At 41.0% G+C, this 24,308-nt stretch overlaps 1 protein-coding gene across 1 annotated transcript; it reads left to right on the top strand.

Annotated features, from left to right (window-relative positions):
• Positions 1-20,065: 20,065 nt before the first annotated feature.
• Positions 20,066-23,892, top strand: LOC115428242 (hairy/enhancer-of-split related with YRPW motif protein 1-like). Its single transcript, XM_030147095.1, has 5 exons — positions 20,066-20,233; positions 20,693-20,768; positions 20,913-20,996; positions 21,105-21,186; positions 22,131-23,892. The coding sequence occupies exons 1-5, from the start codon at positions 20,148-20,150 to the stop codon at positions 22,805-22,807; spliced, it is 1,005 nt and encodes a 334-aa protein (XP_030002955.1). The 5' UTR covers positions 20,066-20,147; the 3' UTR covers positions 22,808-23,892.
• Positions 23,893-24,308: the final 416 nt, after the last annotated feature.

Genomic DNA, 24,308 nt, shown 5'->3' with positions numbered 1-24,308 from the left:
TGTGTGTGTGTGTGTGTGTGTGCTCGGTAATTAGGATGTAAAGGACGTCAAAGAAAAGAAAACTGGACAGAAGACACTTGTATAGGAGTCCCAGTGTAAGTTAGTTCAAGGGTCTAGAACTGTAGAGGCTCAACACAGATACTGAAGAAAAGACACTATTTAGTACCAAACAGAAACACTTTGAAAAGTTACTTTATTTATTATTTTCATGTATTTCTATGGAAGAGCAACTGTTTAAAAACACACATATGAAAATTTGTGGAGAAAATACAATAAAACCTCAGATTGTAAATGTGATTCTAGATGTAATTTTATTCATATTTTTGGGAATAAATTCCATGTAATAATTGAAAGTAAAAGCCTTTTTTACTCAGACAGTAACTGGACCATCAAACTGTATGAACAGTGGATCCACAATCTGATCATATGTCATGAATCAACATATTTATGTCAGGAGAAGGAGAGGAGGAGGAAGAGGAGGAGAAGAAGGAGGAGAACAAGGAGGAGGTAGAGGAGGAGAACAAGGAGGAGGAAGAGGAGCAGAGGCTGTAAATTCCCAGTTGGTTCAATATTAATGCACATGTTCGTCATCAGAATAACTTTGCAGAATGCATTAAATTCTTGTATTGTCTTTAAATATTCAGACATTCATTAAAAACGTGTCAATTACTGAATTTTTTTTCTGACTGTGATTGTTTGTTCGTTTGATCAGCTCAACATGACGTGAAATTACGACCACAAATCAACATTAACTTTCAGGAGTGCTGCCTTGGAGCACTTTAGTGTCCACACTAATGTCAGAATCAAAGCCACTCCCTTGATGTACAGTATAGTTATATACCTCACTTAAAGATATTATTTTAAATGTAAACTCTTGCTAAATGATAAGTATGCCAAAAATGATCGAACAATCAAAAATACTCTTATGGATTATTTTTATTCCAGACCATAGACTTTAAAGAAATTTGTTTGTTAAGTCTCACGTCCTAGTACAATAAAAGTCTGCTCAGCATAAGCACAGTTCTGGTAAAAGCTAAGCAGCATGTATGCTTATTTATGTCAACCTCTTTCTTTTTTGAGGTGCATGTTTGCGTTCCAAAGAGGCTGAATTCATTTATTTAACTCAAATCCAGAAATTAGTGTATATTTACATTGCATCTCCATAGACTGCATGTCTTGTCTCATGTGACATCAGAACAGCCATGTCCTCCACAGATTTCACCTTGGACTTCACTCCAGTCTGGTCACGTTGAAGGTGCAGACATCTTTAGTGACTCTGAACACATCATAGACGGAGAAAGTTATGATGACATCATCTCAAAGATATTCAGGTTTGTAGTTTTCTATTTACATACACTCTATTTGTATTTATTTCTATTTACATGATGTCTGATACTTCAACAGTTTGACAAAAAACTGTGACTTTCCTGACTTGTAAAATTGTATTTTAAAATGGCAAACATCATATGTGTAAATGATGTGTAATTCAAGCAGAGTCAAAAAATTAATTACCCTCACCATCAGCAATTTTTTTTTCAGCAGTGATGTCCAATGGGGTAAATGGGGGATGTCCAATGGGGTAAATGGGGAAGTCCCGCCCCTGGAAGGGGCGGGACTTCAGCTCACTTTTTACAGGCTAGCTGATTTGGATTAATGCAAACATTCGATAAAATAAGCTTACATCAAGGTTATTATCGTTAACAAAAACTAACGAAATGACGAAAACTAGAATTATAAAAACATTTTTGTTAATTGAAATAAATAAAAACTATACTTAAAAGAAAAAATGATAACTAACTGAAACTGTATTGTGTGTTTATAAAACTAACTAAAACGTATAAAAATTATGGATAAAATTCCCTATGTTTTCGTCAATGTCGGATTGATATGAAAGTGAATTATTTCACTCTAGCAATTTTCTCTGCTGTCACCATATGATATTTAAGGGTCCGTCACTTGTGTTCACTTGTGGTTTCCAGTCGTCTTCTGGTCCCCACTCTACCTGGAAACATGCAGACTAAAGTTGGGAGAAAGCAGCAGAGTCCTGTCTGGGATTTATTTGAATACGACGACAGAGAAGAAGAGAAAAGAGACGACAAAACTAAAACTAAACTAAAACTAAGCATTTAGAAAAAAATGAAAACTAATAAAAACTAGCAAACCTGCTCTAAAAACTAATTAAAATGAACTGAATTAGAGAAAAAAAGTCCAAACTAAATAAAACTAAACTAGAATGAAAAATCCAAAACTATTAGAACCTTGGCTTACATGACATTGTACCAGTAAAGTACCAGTAAACTTCATGACAGAATCCTCTGCCAGTCTTGGTTGTGTAACTTCTCAGTCCCAACTACAGAACAGCTGATTGTAAAGAAAACTGTTGTTTTATTCCATAAATGGAGGCTCTGAATGCCCCACTCAACAGCTGAGCTAACTGTCAACAGCAGCACTTGCATTTCACTGACAGGCTATGGCATTGATAACAGAGAGCTTTAAGTCTTAATACAGTTTCATGAGGTGAGTTGAATAAAAACACAAGTTGAGTTGTTTTTAAATGGTGGAATTAAAGAAACTAATACCAATGTTTGCTGCTTTCCTTGAAGTCCATTTTCAGTAGGTGAGCAATGGTGGCTTGAGTTTCCAACCCCCACTGCAAGACTTATTACACGAGTTTGAATGCATCTGAAGGGCACAGAATATTTTTAATTGGCATTGTTATGTATTCCTAACATCAAGATCAATTACATGAACACACACATCAGCTCTGCATGAATGTGATTCATTTGCTGATAAAAGTCTTTGGAAATTGTAAAATGCTTATAATTATTCAGCAATGTACATCAGAGACACACTGAAAAAAAAGGTGAACCCTCCCCTCATCATAATCAGCAAAACTTGCAAAAGCCAAATTTGCATCACAAAATAGCATAAAATAGCATGGCATAAAATGCAACTATGGGTGACTAAGAGATTAGGCTCAAATTACAAACAGATAACATAATAAACAAAATAAAGAAAAAAAACAAAGCTTCCATCGGCAAAAAAATGACTGCACCTACAAACAAGTGTTCAGAGAACGCGAACCTCCGCCAAGCACCCTGAACAGTGTGCATGTGTGGATCCACTATTTCTGTTTAAACTATGGATGTGCAAAACACATTTCATGATGGTATTTCACGAATTGCATTTTGTATGATTTTTTGAAAATGGTGCATAAAAAATAACAAAAGTCAACAGAGCATAACCGAAGAGAAATGGAGCAGAATGATATTTGGTCCAAAGTTGAAGCTTGGTCCCAGTCATGTGTCTGTCAAATTATATTCAATTCCCATCAATATTAGTTGAGTTCTAATTTTAAATGTGTGGTGAATGGGATTTTCAATGTTAAATGTAAATGTCCACAGAGTCCACATTCCACAGTGGATGTGGACAATTTAGTTCCACATACAAGATATTGTTCTAAGCTACAGGTGGATCCAATTGGAGGCTAATCAGAGTCGTTTGGAATTTTCTATGAATTTTGGAAAATTGTTCAATCACAGATGGAAAATTGTAGATGTTGTGACCTTGCTGTGACCTTGAACTTTGTCCTACTGGGACCAAAATGGAATGGGTTGGTCCCAGGGCCTAGGCCTATCTGTGGGGAAGATTTGGGAAAGATGGGGGGAAGAGTTTTACCCTAAAGTTGCTAACAAACAAACAAACAAACACACAAACACACAAACAAACCTAGAAAAGCACTCGGAGAGCGCAGACCCCCACCAAGGCAGATCAGTCGTCCCTCCTGATCACCACCGAAATTTAATCATTTGTTCCTTGTGCCAGTGTCAACATTTTCTGAAATTTTCATTCAAATCCGTCCATAAATTTTTGAGTTATCTTGCTAAAAAACAAACAAACAAACAAACAAACAAACACACACACAAATCAAAGTGATCACCATACCTCCTGGCAGAGGTAAAAAAACACAAGGCTTCCATGTGCAAAAATGACTGCACCTACAAAAAAAGGAATTTGCGCAGCGTCACATCACAACAGAGTTAGATACTGTGACATTCTGTGTATTTTGAATTGAGGGAGAGGGAAAGGGGCTCTAGAATACTTCCCATGGGGAACCAAGACACAGATGAGTGTCACTGGGTCAACTCTGACACAACCCTCACTTCCTCAATATGCTAACTGACTCTTACAAATGTGTTCTTTGTATAACAAAAGTGGAAAGGAAAGAAGAATACGAGTCAAGAGGGGTGAAATAGACCACCCCCTATATCAAAATTCACCGATCAGGACAGAAGTGACAAACAATGAAACCACGTTGAAACCCTCCCCCTCCCCAAACACAATGCTAGGGTGTCTCTCTTCCACACACCCTTCCACACAAACACCCCAGCCTCAGAAAAGCACAATATGAGGAGTTGCCACACACTCACATTCATAAACAACGTCTCTCTCTTTCTCTCTCACCCCAGCGCTCTATAAGGCACAATGGTCGGGTGTCACACAGAGCAAAATTAGACATGGCTTCCTCTCCCTGTCTGGGGAAACAAAGTGGGTCTTCCTTCGAGCTCTGCACAGCTCTATTTATAAACAATAACAAGAATCACCCTCCGCAGAGTTTGGAACCAGAGCAGCGTATTGTTGACGTATTGTTTGTGGAACGTGTGTGTGGCGGATCTGCAGTCGTCACTCTCAGCTCAGTCTCACCACTACTCACCTTCAACAAATCTAGCATTTGACTGCAGCACGGTCAACCACAGCAATCCACAAAAAGCTTGAAAAACTTATGAGTTAAAGTTCCAGAGTAAAAGACGGGGGAAGAGTTCTGCTGTGTTTTCATTTGTGTTCATTTCCATCTGAGCAGTGTCAGAACTCAGCCTGTTGTGTGATACTGTTTCTACCACTCCTGTTGCCTGGATTCAAGTTCTGTACACATAATTGAAATGCATTTAAAGACAAATATTATAACATAATAATATTTATTCCAAAATATAGGATTCCTTTTGACAGTGTGTAGGGATGGGAATTGACAAGAATTTAACGATTATCGATTCTCTCACTGATTCTCATTGGGTGAGAGAATAAAAGAGTACAAACAGGTGTGTTTGCATGAACTGTCTGTTATATTTCCATCTGCACAGAAAAAACAACATATACAGTGTGTACAAATAATAAGAACAGATGACGCCAGGCCCAGTTCAGGGGAGTTGGGGGGTCGTACAGTGAAAGTGAAACTCCTGACTCTTTACTAATTCCTCTATTGCCACATTTCCACTACGTGGAACTGGTTCAACTCTGCTTGTCTCCTGTTGTTGTGAACCTCATTTCCTTTCCCCTACCTTCGGAAACTTGTATTTGAGGGGGTACGACATTTGTGTCTGCATCAGAACTGGAACTGGGCCCAGATGACGACCTGGTGTTCACTCTGCTGCTAGATTCACAAGCACCGCTGAGTAGAGAATCAAATATGTGACATTCCTGTAAATGATTCACATGTGGACAAATGTTTGAACAGATTGGAGGGATTCCACCTTTAGAAGAAATGGAAGCTTAGACAGTGTTACAAGTAAGTGGACCTGGTGTGGTCTGTTTGGACCTGGTGTGGTCTGTGTGGACCTGGTGTGGTCTGATTAGACCTGGTGTGGTCTGATTGGACCTGGTGTGGTCTGATTGGACCTGGTGTGGTCTGATTAGACCTGGTGTGGTCTGTGTAGACCTGGTGTGGTCTGTTTGGACCTGGTGTGGTCTGTGTAGACCTGGTGTGGTCTGATTAGACCTGGTGTGGTCTGTGTGGACCTGGTGTAGCCTGTTTAGACCTGGTGTGGTCTGTTTAGACCTGGTGTGGTCTGTTTAGACCTGGTGTGGTCTGTTTAGACCTGGTGTGGTCTGATTAGACCTGGTGTGGTCTGTGTAGACCTGGTGTGGTCTGTTTGGACCTGGTGTGGTCTGTGTAGACCTGGTGTGGTCTGTTTGGACCTGGTGTGGTCTGATTAGACCTGGTGTGGTCTGTGTAGACCTGGTGTGGTCTGTTTAGACCTGGTGTGGTCTGATTGGACCTGGTGTGGTCTGTTTGGACCTGGTGTGGTCTGATTAGACCTGGTGTGGTCTGATTGGACCTGGTGTGGTTTGTTTAGACCTGGTGTGGTCTGTTTGGCACTGGTGTGGTCTGTTTAGACCTGGTGTGGTCTGTGTGGACCTGGTGTGGTCTGTGTAGACCTGGTGTGGTCTGATTAGACCTGGTGTGGTCTGATTAGACCTGGTGTGGTCATTTTAGACCTGGTGTGGTCTGATTAGACCTGGTGTGGTCATTTTAGACCTGGTGTGGTCTGTTTGGACCTGGTGTGGTCTGATTGGACCTGGTGTGGTCTGATTGGACCTGGTGTGGTCTGATTAGACCTGGTGTGGTCTGTTTAGACCTGGTGTGGTCTGATTAGACCTGGTGTGGTCTGTGTGGACCTGGTGGGGTCTGTGTAGACCTGGTGTGGTCTGTGTAGACCTGGTGTGGTCTGATTAGACCTGGTGTGGTCTGATTAGACCTGGTGTGGTCTGATTGGACCTGGTGTGGTCTGATTAGACCTTGTGTGGTCTGATTAGACCTGGTGTGGTCTGTTTGGACCTGGTGTGGTCTGTGTGGACCTGGTGTGGTCTGTTTAGACCTGGTGTGGTCTGTGTGGACCTGGTGTGGTCTGATTAGACCTGGTGTGGTCTGTGTAGACCTGGTGTGGTCTGATTAGACCTGGTGTGGTCTGTTTGGACCTGGTGTGGTCTGTTTGGACCTGGTGTGGTCTGTGTGGACCTGGTGTGGTCTGTTTAGACCTGGTGTGGTCTGATTGGACCTGGTGTGGTCTGATTGGACCTGGTGTGGTCTATTTAGACCTGGTGTGGTCTGTTTGGACCTGGTGTGGTCACTTTAGACCTGGTGTGGTCTGATTAGACCTGGTGTGGTCTGTGTAGACCTGGTGTGGTCTGTTTAGACCTGGTGTGGTCTGATTAGACCTGGTGTGGTCTGTGTGGACCTGGTGTGGTCTGATTAGACCTGGTGTGGTCTGTTTGGACCTGGTGTGGTCTGATTGGACCTGGTGTGGTCTGATTGGACCTGGTGTGGTCTGTGTAGACCTGGTGTGGTCTGTTTAGACCTGGTGTGGTCTGATTAGACCTGGTGTGGTCTGTGTGGACCTGGTGTGGTCTGTGTAGACCTGGTGTGGTCTGATTAGACCTGGTGTGGTCTGTTTGGACCTGGTGTGGTCTGTGTGGACCTGGTGTGGTCTGTTTGGACCTGGTGTGGTCTGTTTAGACCTGGTGTGGTCTGTGTAGACCTGGTGTAGTCTGTTTGGACCTGGTGTGGTCTGTTTGGACCTGGTGTGGTCTGTGTAGACCTGGTGTGGTCATTTTGAACCTGGTGTGGTCTGTTTAGACCTGGTGTGGTCTGTGTAGACCTGGTGTGGTCTGTTTAGACCTGGTGTGGTCTGATTAGACCTGGTGTGGTCTGTGTAGACCTGGTGTGGTCTGTTTAGACCTGGTGTGGTCTGATTAGACCTGGTGTGGTCTGTTTGGACCTGGTGTGGTCTGATTAGACCTGGTGTGGTCTGTTTGGACCTGGTGTGGTCTGTGTAGACCTGGTGTGGTCTGTGTAGACCTGGTGTGGTCTGATTGGACCTGGTGTGGTCTGATTGGACCTGGTGTGGTCTGATTGGACCTGGTGTGGTCTGTGTAGACCTGGTGTGGTCTGATTAGACCTGGTGTGGTCTGTGTAGACCTGGTGTGGTCTGATTGGACCTGGTGTGGTCTGTGTAGACCTGGTGTGGTCTGTGTAGACCTGGTGTGGTCTGATTGGACCTGGTGTGGTCTGTGTAGACCTGGTGTGGTCTGTGTAGACCTTGTGTGGTCTGTTTGGACCTGGTGTGGTCTGTGTAGACCTGGTGTGGTCTGTGTAGACCTGGTGTGGTCTGATTGGACCTGGTGTGGTCTGTGTAGACCTGGTGTGGTCTGTGTAGACCTTGTGTGGTCTGTGTAGACCTGGTGTGGTCTGTGTAGACCTGGTGTGGTCTGATTGGACCTGGTGTGGTCTGATTGGACCTGGTGTGGTCTGTGTAGACCTGGTGTGGTCTGTTTAGACCTGGTGTGGTCTGTGTAGACCTGGTGTGGTCTGATTGGACCTGGTGTGGTCTGATTGGACCTGGTGTGGTCTGATTGGACCTGGTGTGGTCTGATTGGACCTGGTGTGGTCTGTGTAGATCTGGTGTGGTCTGTGTAGACCTGGTGTGGTCTGATTGGACCTGGTGTGGTCTGTGTAGACCTGGTGTGGTCTGTGTAGACCTGGTGTGGTCTGATTGGACCTGGTGTGGTCTGTGTAGACCTGGTGTGGTCTGTGTAGACCTTGTGTGGTCTGTTTGGACCTGGTGTGGTCTGATTGGACCTGGTGTGGTCTGTGTAGATCTGGTGTGGTCTGTTTGGACCGTTTCTCCCTCAACACCATGTTGTCTACGTTCTGACCAGAACAATGCAGCGTACACATGACGTCATCGCGCATGCACAACGAAGGCGGAATCAATAAGCAGAATCGTTAAACAGGCAAACGATTCCAAGGAACTGAGCTACTGGGATCCAGTTCACAAAAAGAAGCGGTTCTGGATTCCCATCCCTAACTGTGTGGTACAGCAGCTGCACGGTGGTGGAGAAAAAACTCCTGCAGCGGGCTGTGACAGCTGCAGAGCACGCCAGTGGCCGCTGTCTTCCCTGCATGGAGGACCTCTACAGCTGCAGGTGCAGGGAAAAGCCCACAGCATCATGGACGAGTCCACCCACCTCTGTCCCGTCAGGCAGGAGGCTGCGGCACATCCGAGCTCGGACCACCAGACTGTGAAGCAGCTTCTACCTGGAGGCTGTTAGGCAAAGCAGCTGTAGTTGAACAGCTGAAGTCCTGGAATGCACTTTAAATTGGCAGTTGACTTTTGTGCACTATAGAAAAGATAAATTCTAGCTATTTATGAGTAACTATTTTAAGGGGGGGGGTGTTATTCTTATTTTACTTAAATGCTGCTGACAACCAGGACCTGAGTACAGTGTTTTGTTTCTGTGTATAATTTATACTGGAATGACAAATAATTTTGAAATCTTGAATCTTGAATATTTCAATCAAATGGACATCATATTTTCAGAGTTGATCAATTAACTTTAGCTAGCTGGGTAAATGTGGTAATATTAGCTTGTAAGCTAACAGTGAGCAGTGACATGACCCTAAAAATAATATACTGTTACAGTGGAACAGAATCATGCAGGAACAGAGCTACTGTTTCGCTATTTTAGCATGAAAAAGTGTTTTTCCAAAGAGTTTTCTCTGTTTGTTTCTATTGCCTCCTTTTTTGGAAACAGCAACAACAGCAGCATTAATTGGCATTAACATGAGCTAACTGTAGACTGCCATTTCAGTCATGCCAAGGGGAAATTTTAAAAACCATTAGTTGAAGTTATTTTACTAGCATAAAGGATTTTGTGCTGTTTATTTACATGATAAAGGAGATTAAGCTAATTTTACCTTTCATTAGCATCATGTCTTAGACACTATTAATAAGAAATAATTGGAATTCTCTATTACCATTAATTAAAGAGATGACATTATCTTTAGATGTTGTAGTTCTTACTGTCAAGGTTTAAAAAAAAAACTGTATTCTGAAACACTGGTGACAGGAAGTTGAATTTTCTCATGTTTAACAGAAAGAGAAGTGGGTTGTCCTTCATAGAGTCCATCAGGCTGCACTGCTGTGTTTCTACAGTATCTTCTCGCAGACTTCCACTTCTTTTTTTGTGTTTTTGGATGTCATCGAGTTCTAAGGTGCGTGACTGTCACCTGTATTTGAGTATGGATCAGAGGTCAGACTCCATTCACTCCAAACGTCAGTTTGGCAGCTGCCGTAGGTCAGGGTGTGAGATATTCAGCTGACTGGGATCTGCAGACTCACCACCACATATCTGTAAATATCACACACACACAAATACCCAAGAAATCCTTTGTAAACCCAAAATTAGCCAGAGTAACTGAAGACTATGACAGACAAAGTCTCCATGATTAAAACTCAGAAATTACCCAGGCTTCGCAGTCACTGAAGTAGTGCTTTTCAAGGACTCAGCATGTGGATATTCGAAGCTATAGAAAACAAACAAACAAATTTTGTATGTGTACACTCACACACACACACACATATGTACATATATATATATATATATATATATATATATATATATATATATATATATATATATATATATATAAAAACGTAACTTATTTAACTTATGCATTTAGTTGCGGTGCATTGCTGTTTCATGGATGACTTTTTATAGTATATACTGGAACTATATCAGCTGTGTTATAAAATAATTAAATTAATACATTAGCTTTTAGATTACTTGAGGATACCTGACTCAGAATCTTTTTATGGGACAAATATAGACATAAAAGTTTGACAAAACTCCAAACCACTCTCTTTTCAGACGACTAGAAATAGAGTGACTTGGAATTTTGTATTTTTTTTGTCAGATAGCTCATTTTCTTCAGTTGCATCTGGTCTACCATAGTGTCCCAAAGCACTGTGGCAGTTAACAGTTTAGTTCTTATCCTTTGTTTGGCTGAGGAATAACTGAGAGTCCCTGAACTTGATATCAGCATCATTTATCAAAGTCACTCTGTCAACACCTCAGCTTTGCTCCATTTAAACTCATAGAAGTTACATAGATCACAAAAGCTCTTAACAGGAAATCAAATCCAAACAAATCCATTTAACTAAACACCTGATGACATGTGGGTCGTAGTGTAAATATGTTGAAGTAATTGCACTCACAAAAACTATGGACTGTGTACAGCACTGAAGTGAATTATTGTAGCAGTCTCCCTTTGAAACCACTTCAAAGCTACAACGTGCTCACACAACTCCAACCATTTCCTTTTGGTAAGACCATCGAGACTGAATTTATGTCTGAACTGATGACATGTTATTGCTGAAAAAAGCACTTGTGCTGTACTAATAAACTGAAATTTAATACCCCATTGTGATTGTATAGTGTGAAATGGTGGATCACATGGAAACATATTATTTTTGGCCAAAACGTTGTGATGATTCTGCATTACAATGATGGAAAGCTATACTTTTTTCTGAATTAAAAAAAAGCTGTCCTTTGATAGAATACTTTTTGAGAGCATATTAGCAATTCAAGGCTTTGGAGAGACAAAACTAGATTTGAGTTTGATCCAGACTGTTAATTTATAGAGAGAGAAAAAACAGAGCCAGGAAAATATGGGAAGATGAGAAATGAGAAGTGAAGAGAAAGAGACAGAAATACAAGAGCAGATTATAGAAAAAGAGCAGCAGAGATGAGCCGTCACTCTGATTCGGATCGTTTTTGGTCCTGGGCGGCGAGGGGAGGGCAGTGGGGGATTTGCCGATGTGGTGTTGCAGTCCCTCACCTTCAAAGGGTGGCCCCTGAAAGGCCCGACTAATCACAACATGTGATGAGACCGCTAGAACAAAGACAGCCGGGCAGAAAATAACAGCGTGGGAACTCTGGGTGAACTTGAAATACAACAAGAGGGCTCACTCCCCCCTTCCCATCCTCCTCCTCCTCCCCACGCCTGAACTCCCCCCTCCCCCTCCTGACCCCTCCCCCCCCCCCCCCCCAGCACACACACACACACACACACACACACACAGTGAACAGACTAATGTGGATGCACACCTGTGTTTATTGTGACAAAAGCTTCAGGTTGCAGTAAGTTGTGTGTGAACACAACTCCCAAATCCCCCCCCACCCCACCCCCACCCACCCACACACACACACACACACACACACACACACACACACACACACACACACACTTAGAGCTGCCTGATAAAACATTCAATCAATGTGGGAGTGCATCTGTGTGTCTGTCCTGTTCTAAGCGTAGCCTTGTACAACAACAATAAGATGAAAACAGCCCTAAGTGCTTCCTGTCATTCATAGAAGACAAACAAGCCAGCCTCCTCTCTCTGTGATGACTATTACGCCTTTGGCTCCCACTGATAACATCACCATATTCCCATCTGTGGGCTTATGTGTGTGTGTGCGTGTACAACTCTGAAATGATCGATCCATAATTTTATGTTTTTGTTTTTATTCACATTTTCATTCATATTAATGCAAGATAAAAAATCAGAAATAGCTCATTGCCTCAGAAAATAAATAACTATGGGTTTCATTCCAAGGTTATTAGCGTTTACGAAAACTAACGAAATGACAAAAACTAGAATTGTAAGAACATTTTCATTAACTGAAATAAATAAAAACTACAATTAAAAGAAAAAAATGATAACTAACTGGAACTGTATTGTGTGCTTACCAAACTAGCTAAAATGGATAAAATTTATGGATAAAATTCCCTTCGTTTTCGTCTTTGTCAGTGTTGGATTGATACGAAAGCGATTTATTTCCCTCAAGCAATTTTCTCTGCTGGCACCATATGATATTTACTGGTCCGTCCCTTGTGTTCACTTGTGGTTTCCAGTCGTCTTCTGGTCCCCACTCTACCTGGAAACATGGAGACTAAAGTTGGGAGAAAGCAGCAGAGTCCTGTCTGGGATTTATTTGAATACGACGACAGAGAAGAAGAGAAAAGAGACGACTAAACTAAAACAAAGCATTTAGAAAAAAATGAAAACTAATAAAAACTCTCAAACCTGCTCTAAAAACGAATTAAAACGAACTGAATTAGAGGAAAAAAAGTCAAAACTAAATAAAACTGAACTAGAAGGAAAAATCCCAAACTATTAGAACCTTGTTTCATTCACACTGCAACATTGTTTCCCAGTTGTGATTAATTGAAATTTTATATTTCCTCGTGTGCACAGTTCACATTTCTTTGCTGCACTGAAGCAGTTTGCTGCCTGAAGGAGATATTTAGAAAAGTAACCTTTAGTGACCTTTTGATTTTTCTTTTTTTTTTCTTTTTTTTCCCCAGCATCTTGTGGTGAAGGCCAAAATGTCAGTGTTTGTGTCAGAGTGGCACATCACTTCTACCAAACAATAGGGCTTCTAGTTGCTAAGGTAATTTGTATAGAGTTCTGTTCAGGCTTAATATTTCTTAAGGTTCAGTGTGTAAGGCCTATTCATGTTTTTTTCACTGGTATCACCTGAAAATAAGGATCACTGTGGTTTGATGGCCTTAGAACAAATGTTTATGGGAGTGGGTTACAGTCCTTTTTTTTCCATAGCCACTCTGAAAAGGCTTCCTCTTCTTTCTTTCTTTTTCATTTTATAGCAGGTGTGAAGATGTGTTACTGTCACTTACTATGTTGGTAGAATTAATATCCCTTCAACTCAAAAACCCATAAAGCACAAACAAATCTGACTTCTCAGTTTTTTGAGACCACTGTGTGTGAGAATGAGAGAGGTCTTCTTCTATTGCAAGATAATCATCACACACTGAACCTACAAGTGGTTAAAAATGTATTCTGTCACATATGACTTTATGGCAGTGTTTTTCAACCTTGGGGTCGGGACCCCACGTGGGGTCGCCTGGAATTCAAACGGGGTTGCCAGAAATTTCTAGTAATTTATAAAATAAAAAAAATAAAAAAAAACCCTACTAATAAAAAATATATGGTGAGTTGACAGAGACAATCCCAATCCATAACAGACATGACAAACTGTGTCTGAAACTGCAGCACTGTGCTTCTGTTTGTGTCACATGTTCACTGTGGTCAGTTTCAGATGCTGCAGCTCTTTCATAATTCATAGTTTCAGTTCTTGTTTGTTCAGTATTAATTGTCCTCCTTGTAAATCACAGCTGGACTGACTGGACAGATCCTGACCGAGGAAAATCCCATTCTCCCTTTGTGCAGTAATCTACACCTGGATTTACTGCCTCTGTCCACAATAACAGACATTATATAAACTAAATGTCCTCTGAAATTAACGTTTAATTGCAACACAGTAGAGCAAATTTTTACATGATCAAAAACTAATTAATTTTAGCAAAAAAATTGCCTCTGTTTTGAATGTCTGGATTGCCAGAAATTTGTGATGTTTAAAATGGGGTCATGAGCCAAAAAAGGTTGGAAAACACTGCTTTATGGTAATGATTACGCAATGAATCAATACGCAAAGTTACTTCTGTTGAGAGCGGACATTCCCAACCAAAGACACAAACTCCACCAAAGGCATTACATTATGACTTGCCACAATATCCTCTGCTCTTAAAATTTTTTCCTTTTACTCACTAGATTATAAGACGATCATCTGTGCTTTCTACTCCTTAAATTTTCAAAACAGACTTAATTGTTAAATTTGAATGCATTTAGGGGAATTATTGGTTAATATTATTAGGGATTTTTACAACATAACAATATTAGAACAAGAAAAGGACAGAGAGCACAGACCTCCACCAAGACAGATCTGCCCCCCCCGTCACCAGCAAAATGTAATCATTTCTTCCTTGTGCCAGTATCAACATTTCCTGAAAATTTCTTGAAAATCCGTCCATAACTTTTTGAGTTATCCTGCTAACAAACAAACACACAAACACACCAAGCAAAGCGATGACAATACCTGCTGGTGGAGGTAATAATGTAAAAGCTAATAGAAAGAGGAGGTGACATATAGACAATGCAAAACAGGTTTTAATGTCAATATTTTCAATTAATTTCACAACCTGTACTTTTTCACTTTCACTTGTATCATTTTCCTTACTTCTCCCTCTGCTTCTATGTGTTTTTGATACCAAAAGAGGCAACAAATCTTTTAATCAAATTTGGCCAATATAGTTCTTTTGGATTTTTGTACAGGTGGCTTGACATTGAAAAATGATGGTAAACATTTTGTGTCATCTCACCTTTAATGCAGGGGTGTCAAACATGCGTCCCGGGGCCCAAATGCGTCCCACCAAAGGTTCCAGTCCGCCCCCTGGGATGAATTTGTAAAGTGCAAAAATTCCACAGTCAAGGCTGTGGAATTTCTTTTAGTTGAGGTTCATGTAAAATCACAGCCTATTTTTGTCATTTCATTGATATTTTCCTTCATCTTAAAAATGCAGGAAAAATCTGTAAAATAAACGGTAAGAATTCTGTTAAATTACAGATTTTTTTTTACAGTGTTTTCATGTATTTGTTTGGCCTGTGAAGCGTGATTAAATTCATGCAGTGGTAGTGAGCTGCAGCCTTCACATTGGAGCATGGTCTGCAGCAGAACCGCCTCTGAAAAGGGAGTATGACGGCAGGGATGAAGGATTCAAAGTAGACAGAGGCTAAAACGGCCCAGCGTACCTCACAACATCTGAAGACAGACATAAAACTGTGCCTCGTAGACAGTCAGGTCATGTTTGTATTCATATGGAGAGAAGGCTGAGGATGGGACACAGAACGTTCTTCTATAGTAGATTTAATGGGTTTTAGCACGAAAACAAACACAGACATTTGTAGTTGTCATTATTTGTAGGTTCTTCTGTTCTGATTTAACTGGTCCGGCCCACTGCAGATCAAAGCGGGCTGAATGTGGAACCTGAGTTTGGGGGCCCGGGTCAGACTGTGGTGGGTGGGTTAAAGGTGCCTTCGCAGCCCCTTCACATGCAGTACCATGAGCCCCCTCTGTGTCTACACCCCCACCCAGCAGCAGCAGCAGCAGCAGCAGCTCTGTCAGGTGGTGTGGGCAGTGGGACCAGTGCAGCAGTCCCAGCCCAGTGCTGGTGCTGCTGGGGGGGCAGGCTTTGGGGTCCTGCTCCTGTGTGTCCTGGCCCACAGGTCCCTGCAGGTCCTCAGTGTCTGTGGTGCTCAGCTCAGTCTGCGGCTCCATCAGACTTGTTGGCTTCCTGTGCCCGCACCCCTGCTCCTGTGTGTGCTCCAGGGCTGAGGCAGGATTGGATTACAGGTTCACACGCTCGCTCGCAGACCGCCCGTCGCCCAGACCAATTGCTCCATTCATCCCAGCGCCGGAGACGGCCGTCGGCCTCTGATTGGTTATCAGCGCCGGTTAGGGAACTTTCCCACGGCCAGCGCGTGCTGACAGCCGGCCAGCCACTCCTCATCACCACCGGGACACACGGGGGGGGGGGGGGGGGGGGGGGCGGTGACGAACCTAAAGTCTATTGGACCGCTGTCAAAGTTTGTCCAAAGATCCTCTATTTACGAAGATCAGTCACTGTGGTGTCACAACAAAACACTGAGCAACAGATGGAAACAGGCGACAGCTGAAGAGCTGGGAAAGCTTCCGAAAGTTCAAAGGATTGTTCCTTTAACCAAGCCGTAAGGACTCAAAAAGAGGAAAATGCACAAGTGCAAAGAATTTTACAAGATTTTCCAAGCAGAGATTATGGATGAAAAATTAAATCAAAAGGCCTATAGACGGCTCTGTACTACACTGTAAAGAAATCTGTAATTTAACAGAATTTTCACCATTCATTTTACAGATTTTTCCTGTATTTTCAAGATACAGGAAAATATCAATGACTCACAAAAACAGACTGTGATTTTACATGTAAAATGTAAAATAACATGGGAAAAAAACTGTAACTGTGAATAATCATAAAATTTCCATTTTTTAAAAATAATTTTTTTCTTTTTTCACAGAAAAATACAGTTAAAATACATTTGCAAATGTATCGTAATTTCACATATATGTCTTTTCTATTAATGAGATTAAACTGTTAATTTAAAGTTTAATACTGTAAAAAAAAATAAAACCAAATAAAATTACTGACAATTAACCGTAAAAGAAGTATTTGTTCTGTCAGTTTAACCAGACTTGTTTGTTAATTGACAAATATCTTGTGTAATTACAGGAGGTTTCTCAACAAAAATGTTGAATAAATGTATTTTTGTGAATGTATAACATGTATAAGCACTGATAAACTGTCCAAATACAGTTTTTATCAGTGGAGTGGACAACTGAGTCTCACTGAAAATTATTTATATATATATTTATAGATAATTTAATTGCTGTAATACATGTAAATATTCTTTATTAAACATTAAAAAGTCAAAAAATATGCAAAATCTTTTGTAAAGTTAGGGCAAAAAAAACCCTGTATTTTAATTATGGAAAATTACTGTATTTTTATGAGATGGTTATTTTCCGTTATTTAACAGTATTTTTTTCGACACCCCAGCTTCCGGAATATTTTGTATATATATATATATATCTATATCTATATCTATATATATATATATATATATATATATATATATATATGTATATATATATATATATATATATACACTACCAGTCCAAAGTTTGGACTCACCTGGTTTTTCTTTATTTTCATGACTATTTACATTTTAGATTCTCACTGAAGGCATCAAAACTATGAATGAACACATATGGAATTATGGAGTTTAAAAAAGTGTGACATAACTCAAAGCATGTTTTATATTTTAGATTCTTCAAAATAGACACATTTTGCTTTTATTTCTGCTTTGCACATTCTTGGCGTTCTCTCGATGAGCTTCATGAGGTAGTCACCTGAAATGTCTTCCAAAAGTCTTGAAGGAGTTCCCGGTGATACTGAGCATCTGTGGGCATCTGTGGTCCATCTCTTGCCATTTAAATTAGAAGATGAGTCCAAACTTTTGACTGGTAGTATATATATATATATATATATATATATATATATATATATATATATATATATATATATATATATATATATATATATTATTATAGTGTAGGGCTGTGTATTGGCAAGAATCTGGTGATACAATACAAATCACAATACTAGGATCCCGATACGATATATCATGATACTGTTAACAAGGCAATATTTTTTTGGTTGTTTTGTTTCTTTTTTAAATGATTATTTCTCGGAAAATGTAATTGCACCAGAAATATGAGCTAATACTGAACAAATTTGTGTTTTATCAGAATAGGATCTAATGCTATATCACAAAACTTTTCTCTATAAAAACTCAACATGCAGGATTTGGATAAATACAGTTTTAACATTAATTTAATGAATTACTTTTTTAGTTTACAAACAGAGAAAAAATACCCATGTGGATATATAAATAAAAGAGCTTGCAGGATTCCCAAAATATATAAAGAAAAAAGAAAAACAAAAAATTAACCTCCGCCATATCTGCATTTGAATAAATACCTGAAAATATTGATACAGTACTTTTTAATATCGATACAGTATCATGAAATGAAATATCGCGATATACTGCAGAACCGAGATTTTCTAACACCCTTACTCTATAGCAATATTATCAGTAATGTTGCTTTATACTGTATATTGCCTGTTTATACAGTAATCTCAGGCAACCTCTAGATATAAGTTTATAAAATCTACATACTTGAACAGAGTGCAGCGTGTGCACATGTTTAATACAGCTTCTAAACTTAGACGTTGTAGGGTTAGAAAAATAGGCTATAGGAAACTGTAATGAATTAAATTGCAAACTGTAAAGAAGTACTTTGAACTTACAGGCACCAACAGTTCCATAGCAGCGCGTTATTTAGGGTTTCCGACTAGTTTAATGCATTTACAATTCCCACACACTAACCCAGCCAACACACTAACCAGACCATCACTGAACTAGAACTGAACCCCAGTCACTTCACACATACATGGAACGAGAATGTAGGAAGGAAACATGAAAAACATAAACGATGCTGTCTGTTGACTATGAAACAATGTTGATAGCATTTCACCATTACTACCCCCTGGATTACAACACGGAAACATTGCACTATCCACAGGCTGACCTTTGACCCCACCACAGTGTTTTCACAGTCATCGTTCTTGTAGATCGACAAACCAAATCTGTCCATAGCTGTCAAGGGACCTGAGGCTTTTGAATTCTTGCACTGTGTTGTAACTTATGACAAAAACAAGATGGTAAGTCCATGTAGGTCCAGGGGGGCAGAGTCCAGATCCTGCACCAGTCGGACCTACACCGGTGAACACCAGTAGCTCATAGGGGTCTATATCCTTCATATCGCTGATCTTCTCCAAATACCTTTGCTTAGCAGTCACATTGAGCCTCTCCCAATAGAGACCCCTTGCTTTTGCCTCCGCCTTATCCTTTTTTTTTTTTTTATTAAATTTTGATTTATATGGCTCTTTCCTGCACATCTGTACTATGCTGTTGCCCATGGCAACTGAGAGCTTGTAAGTTCAAAATGGCGCAGTCTTCCAGATATGTCATGTGATTTGACGTATGTCCTCCAAGGTTATTATCGTAACGAAAACTAATGAAATGACGAAAACTAGAATTGTAAAAACATTTTCATGAACTGAAATAAAAAAATATATATAACTAAAAGAAAAAAACTATATCTAACTGAAACTGTATTGTGTGTTTACAAAACTAACTAAAACGGATAAAAAATTATGGATAAAATTCCCTTCATTTTTGTCTTTGTCAATGTCGGATTGATACGAAAGTGATTTATTTTGTTCTAGTAGTTTTCTGTGCTGTCACCATACGACACTTTTTGGTCCGTCACTTGTGCAGCAGAGTCCTGTCTGGGATTTATGTGAATACGACGACAGAGAAGAAGAGAAAAGAGATGACTAAACTAAAATTAATACTAAAACTAAGCATTTAAAAAAAAAAAAGAAAACTAATAAACATTAGCAAACCTGCTCTAAAAACTAATTAAAATGAACTGAATTAGAGAAAAAAATGTCAAAACTAGATAAAACTAAACTAGAATGAAAAATCCAAAACTATTAGAACCTTGATGTCCTTATTCCTAATTGTGTAGTGATAACTTTTTTTTTTCTTTTTCAATTTTAAAAGCAATTTTTAGTGATGCAAATATATGAATAATTTTTTTAAGAGTAAAACAGTATTCTTAAGCTGCAGCGTCCCAGGCACCAATTGGTCCAAATTGGTTTAAAATGTTTGACAGGATCCAGAACAAGGCTCAGAGTGAGACGTCTGTCCACATGTTTTTCTCTCTAACTTGCCGAAAGCGCATAAGGGCCAACTGCGCTGTCACTCAAAGGCAGTTCCGCTCCACGATTGGCTGTCCGCCATGTGTCCCCGCCCCCTGTGCCTGGCAGCAGTGTTGAAATGACACCGTGGGAAAGTGCTGCGCTTCAAACGGACGCGCTCCGGGCGAACCTGCGCAGACGCACGTCTGGAAAGCACAAGAGGCGCACTGAAGGACTACTGTGGAGCAACATGAAGAGGAACCACGACTTTAGTTCATCTGACAGCGAGTTAGACGAGACCATAGAAGTGGAGAAGGAGAGCACAGATGAGAACGGGTGAGTGGAAGTTCTGCAGCAGACACGGACTGGGGGCAGGAGGGGGGAACTCCAGCTGGAGAACCCACTGGAGAACCCACTGCTCAGGTCTGATGTGGACTCTGCACGAGTGTGTTCTGAAGGTCTGATGTGGACTCTGCACGAGTGTGTTCTGAAGGTCTGATGTGGACTCTGCACGAGTGTGTTCTGAAGGTCTGATGTGGACTCTGCAGGAATGTGTTCTGAAGGTCTGATGTGGACTCTGCACGAGTGTGTTCTGAAGGTCTGATGTGGACTCTGCACGAGTGTGTTCTGAAGGTCTGATGTGGACTCTGCACGAGTGTGTTCTGAAGGTCTGATGTGGACTCTGCAGGAATGTGTTCTGAAGGTCTGATGTGGACTCTGCACGAGTGTGTTCTGAAGGTCTGATGTGGACTCTGCAGGAATGTGTTCTGAAGGTCACTGTTGAATGTTTTGCAGGAACCTGAGCTCTCCTCTGGGTTCTCTGTCTCCTTCCACATCCACTCAAGTTCAGGCCAGGAAACGGCGCAGAGGAGTAAGTGTGGGTTCTGTTCGGGTTCTGTACGGGTTCAGGTTCTGTACGGGTTCTGTTCGGGTTCAGGTTCCAGCACCTGCAGCTGTGGAACCCTTCAGTTGTGTCAGTGCCGGCTGTACTAAAGTGGGCTGTCTTTGTGCTCAGATCATTGAGAAACGGCGCCGGGACAGAATCAACAACAGTCTGAGTGAACTGCGCAGGCTGGTGCCCAGCGCCTACGAAAAACAGGTACAAGAACTGTGAGGAGAAACGGCCACAGTATAAGCCTGTGTGCTGCTGCTTTGTTTGTTAATGGGTGTATTTTTAAACTGGATGTGTGTGGGCTCATGTGTGCAGGGATCAGCCAAACTGGAAAAAGCTGAGATCCTGCAGATGACAGTAGACCACCTGAAGATGCTCCATGCCGCTGGAGGCAAAGGTAGGACATCTGAGTACTCATTTTACCAGATTACTATATGTGGAAAAAGGTACATTTGTAGGCCTGTGGTGAAAATGTCCTCCTTAATTTAATAAATATTTAAGTAATTACATACATGTGTAAGACACTGAGCAAGACATGAAGTCTTCTTCTTTTCTGATCTAACATGTCTGCAGAGCGCACCTCTTGGATCGTTAACCTTTTCATGCATGAATGATGAGAACCTCCGACAAGATTTTTGTCCCAAGTGTTTTAATTCGTCTGTAGACATTAAAACAACAATGCGATTGAAATGTTTTTATGAGCCTGTTTTTCATGGAGTTCCACAAACGTCCACTCAGCTGGACACCATGTGTTTAATGTTAGAAGCAAAGAAACATGTATTTAAAACCAGCATCAGAAAGTGATCAACTGTGTGGAAACTATGAAAGAAAAACATTTGAATGCAGCTAATCTGATGTTTTCTCACATTTTAACATACTCTAATACTAGTTATTACTCGCTTCATGGAGATAATATGCAAAAAGAAAACCCATGACTCTAGCAGAGAACAGCTGTGTAACAGAAGTCCACTGTAGTGACCAGTGTGCATGAAAGGGTTAACCCTTTCATGCATGAATTATGAGAACATTAATGAAGATTTTTTTTCCTGAGTGTTTTTATTCCTCTTTAGGCATGAAAAAAAAGAAATATTTTTATGAACCTATTTTTCATGGAGTTACAAAAATATCCACTCAGTTGGACACAACGCTTTTAATTTTAGAAGCAAAGAAACATGTGTTTACTGAAATACTGCGCAAAAACTATGAAATAAAAACATGTTTAATGCTGCTAATTGGATGTTTTCTCACATTTTAACACACCTGCATGGAGATAGTATGCAAAAAAAAAACAAAAAAAACAAGCTTTTTGTTAAATACCCTGTGCTCTGGTTCCTCTCCCAGGTTACTTTGACGCCCATGCTCTGGCCATGGACTACCGAGGCTTGGGTTTCAGGGAGTGTCTGGCTGAGACGGCCCGCTACCTGAGCATCATCGAAGGCTTGGACAGTACAGACCCTCTGCGGATCCGCCTGGTGTCCCACCTGAACAACTACGCCAGTCAGAGGGAGGCCCACTCCGGCCTGAGTCACCTGGCGTGGGGTTCTGCTTTTGGCTCTCCTCCGGCCCACCTGGCCCACAGTCTGCTCCTGCAGCACCAGCAGGCAGCAGGACCCCTGGCCCCCCTGCCCCCCCGCAGCACCACCAGCAGCCCACAAACCTCTGGCATGGCATCCACAACCACTTCCTCCTCCTCCTCCTCCTCCTCCTCTTCTTCATCATCCTCATCAGTCGCAGACACTCACATGGCAGGCAGGCGCAGCACCACCCCCCACTCTGACCCTGGTCCCATTCGGGTGCCCCCCACCTCTGCAGCTCCTACCACCGTCCTGCACCCGGCCCTGGTCCCCTCCACGGCCTCCAAACTGTCTCCTCCTCTCTTGTCGTCGCTCTCGTCGTTCCCTTTCCCCTTCAGCGCTTTCCCCATCATCTCTCCCACCGCGGCCATCAGCCCCCCAGCACCGACATCCAGTATTGGAAAACCGTACAGACCGTGGGGGATGGAGATAGGAGCTTTCTGACTCAAGTGAAAATCTCAACACAATCTTGCTAGACTCAACTCACTACCGAGCTGAGCTGGACTTTAATGGACAACCCTTTTGATTTCCCTTTGCTTAAAAAAAAAAAAAAAAAAAAAAAAAAGACTCTTTTTTTCTATTATGCTGACGTCCCAGAGCGGATACACCTATAGCTATAGTATTTTTATTTTTTTGTTGTGGTAATGTATTGTGTTTTGTATAGAAGAAAAAAACAGTAAGGAGGGACACGACGACTTAAAAACAACCAGAGCGATTTATTGTACTGATTGATCTCTGTTCCTGCCCACCCCTTTAGAAGTTCCAACCGCTGGTGTCAGCCTATCAGGAATGAGTTTTCCAGATGGTCAAGCAGTCGCCTGTCAAGTTCCTGGGTGAAACTGCCCCCTTTGTTCCACCCCACCCCACCCTTTCCACTCAAACACCCCATTTTGATGCCCAGCTTACAGAGGGAGGGGACTGTGGTTCAGAGTGACCCCCTTTTTACAGCAGTTTATGGGCTGGAATAACCCAGACCAGGTGTTTGTTTGACTAAACAGAAGTTAGATACCAGCTTGGTTGAAACAAACGTAACCATAATTTACTCACAGCCCCCTTCCATGTTCATATGGTCCTCCATTGTTCATGTTTCCTTCCTTTAAGTTAACCTTTGTTTCTTCAGCAAATTTGCTTCTTGACATTTACAGTCAGGGTTTGTCCATGTTTCATCAGTTTAACTCTTCCTTTTCAGTGAACTGATGAAACATCTATCACCTCGTGTTTAATGTATTTCCTTGTACTCTTTCAACAACAGCATTTTCAGTCTGGAATGACAAACAGTAGAGGAGCTGTGGGTAGCAACAGTTTTTGGAAGAAAAAAAAAAAGAAAACTCTGCAGAGACATTTAGATCTGTTCCCTCTTCCTTTTCACCTGATATTTATGTCTCCTGGAAAACCTCACACTGAGTTTGTATATTTCATGGTTGCACAAAGCACAAGTAAGCACTAAAAATTCAGATTTTTAAGGTTTTCTAAAATTGTTGCTGGTGGTAATGACAACTTTCATGTAATAAAAGAGTAACGATAAATCACACATGGATTTATGATTGTGTTTTATGTGTTTGTTATTCTTATGTGCTTTGGTGTGCATACATGTAAAAGGGTACATGCATAGCCTATGTGCATTTACTGCATGTATGTTTGCTTGTATGTGTGTCAGCTTGTGTGTGTATGTGTGTGTGTGTGTGTGCGCGCGTTTGTTTTCTGTCATTTAAAGGGTGTTTGCTTCATTATGGAGACACAATTCACATACAGATAACATAGCATATTAAATCTGAGGGTTGTTTTAATGTTAAGAAGTCAGCGTCTGTCACATTTTAATGGTCCAGGTAAGTTAATATTAGTCAGGATTTCTGTTTAGAAATGATTGAGGATAAGGAAAGTGGTCCTCAAATGAAGAAGAAAAAAAAACAGGACACAACATGAAAAAGGAAAGTAAACTGTGGTG

Source organism: Sphaeramia orbicularis, chromosome 11, assembly GCF_902148855.1.
Source record: "Sphaeramia orbicularis chromosome 11, fSphaOr1.1, whole genome shotgun sequence".
Lineage (NCBI taxonomy): Eukaryota > Metazoa > Chordata > Actinopteri > Kurtiformes > Apogonidae > Sphaeramia > Sphaeramia orbicularis.
This window is presented reverse-complemented; position numbering and strand designations above follow the sequence as displayed.

Bases quoted from the DNA above. Each gene is read 5' to 3' on its own strand.
- LOC115428242 (XM_030147095.1), top strand. From the start codon at position 20,148: ATGAAGAGGAACCACGACTTTAGTTCATCTGACAGCGAGTTAGACGAG. The intron at 20,997-21,104 runs GTACAAGAACTG...TCATGTGTGCAG, and splicing joins CCAGCGCCTACGAAAAACAG to GGATCAGCCAAACTGGAAAA. The intron at 21,187-22,130 runs GTAGGACATCTG...TTCCTCTCCCAG, and splicing joins CCATGCCGCTGGAGGCAAAG to GTTACTTTGACGCCCATGCT.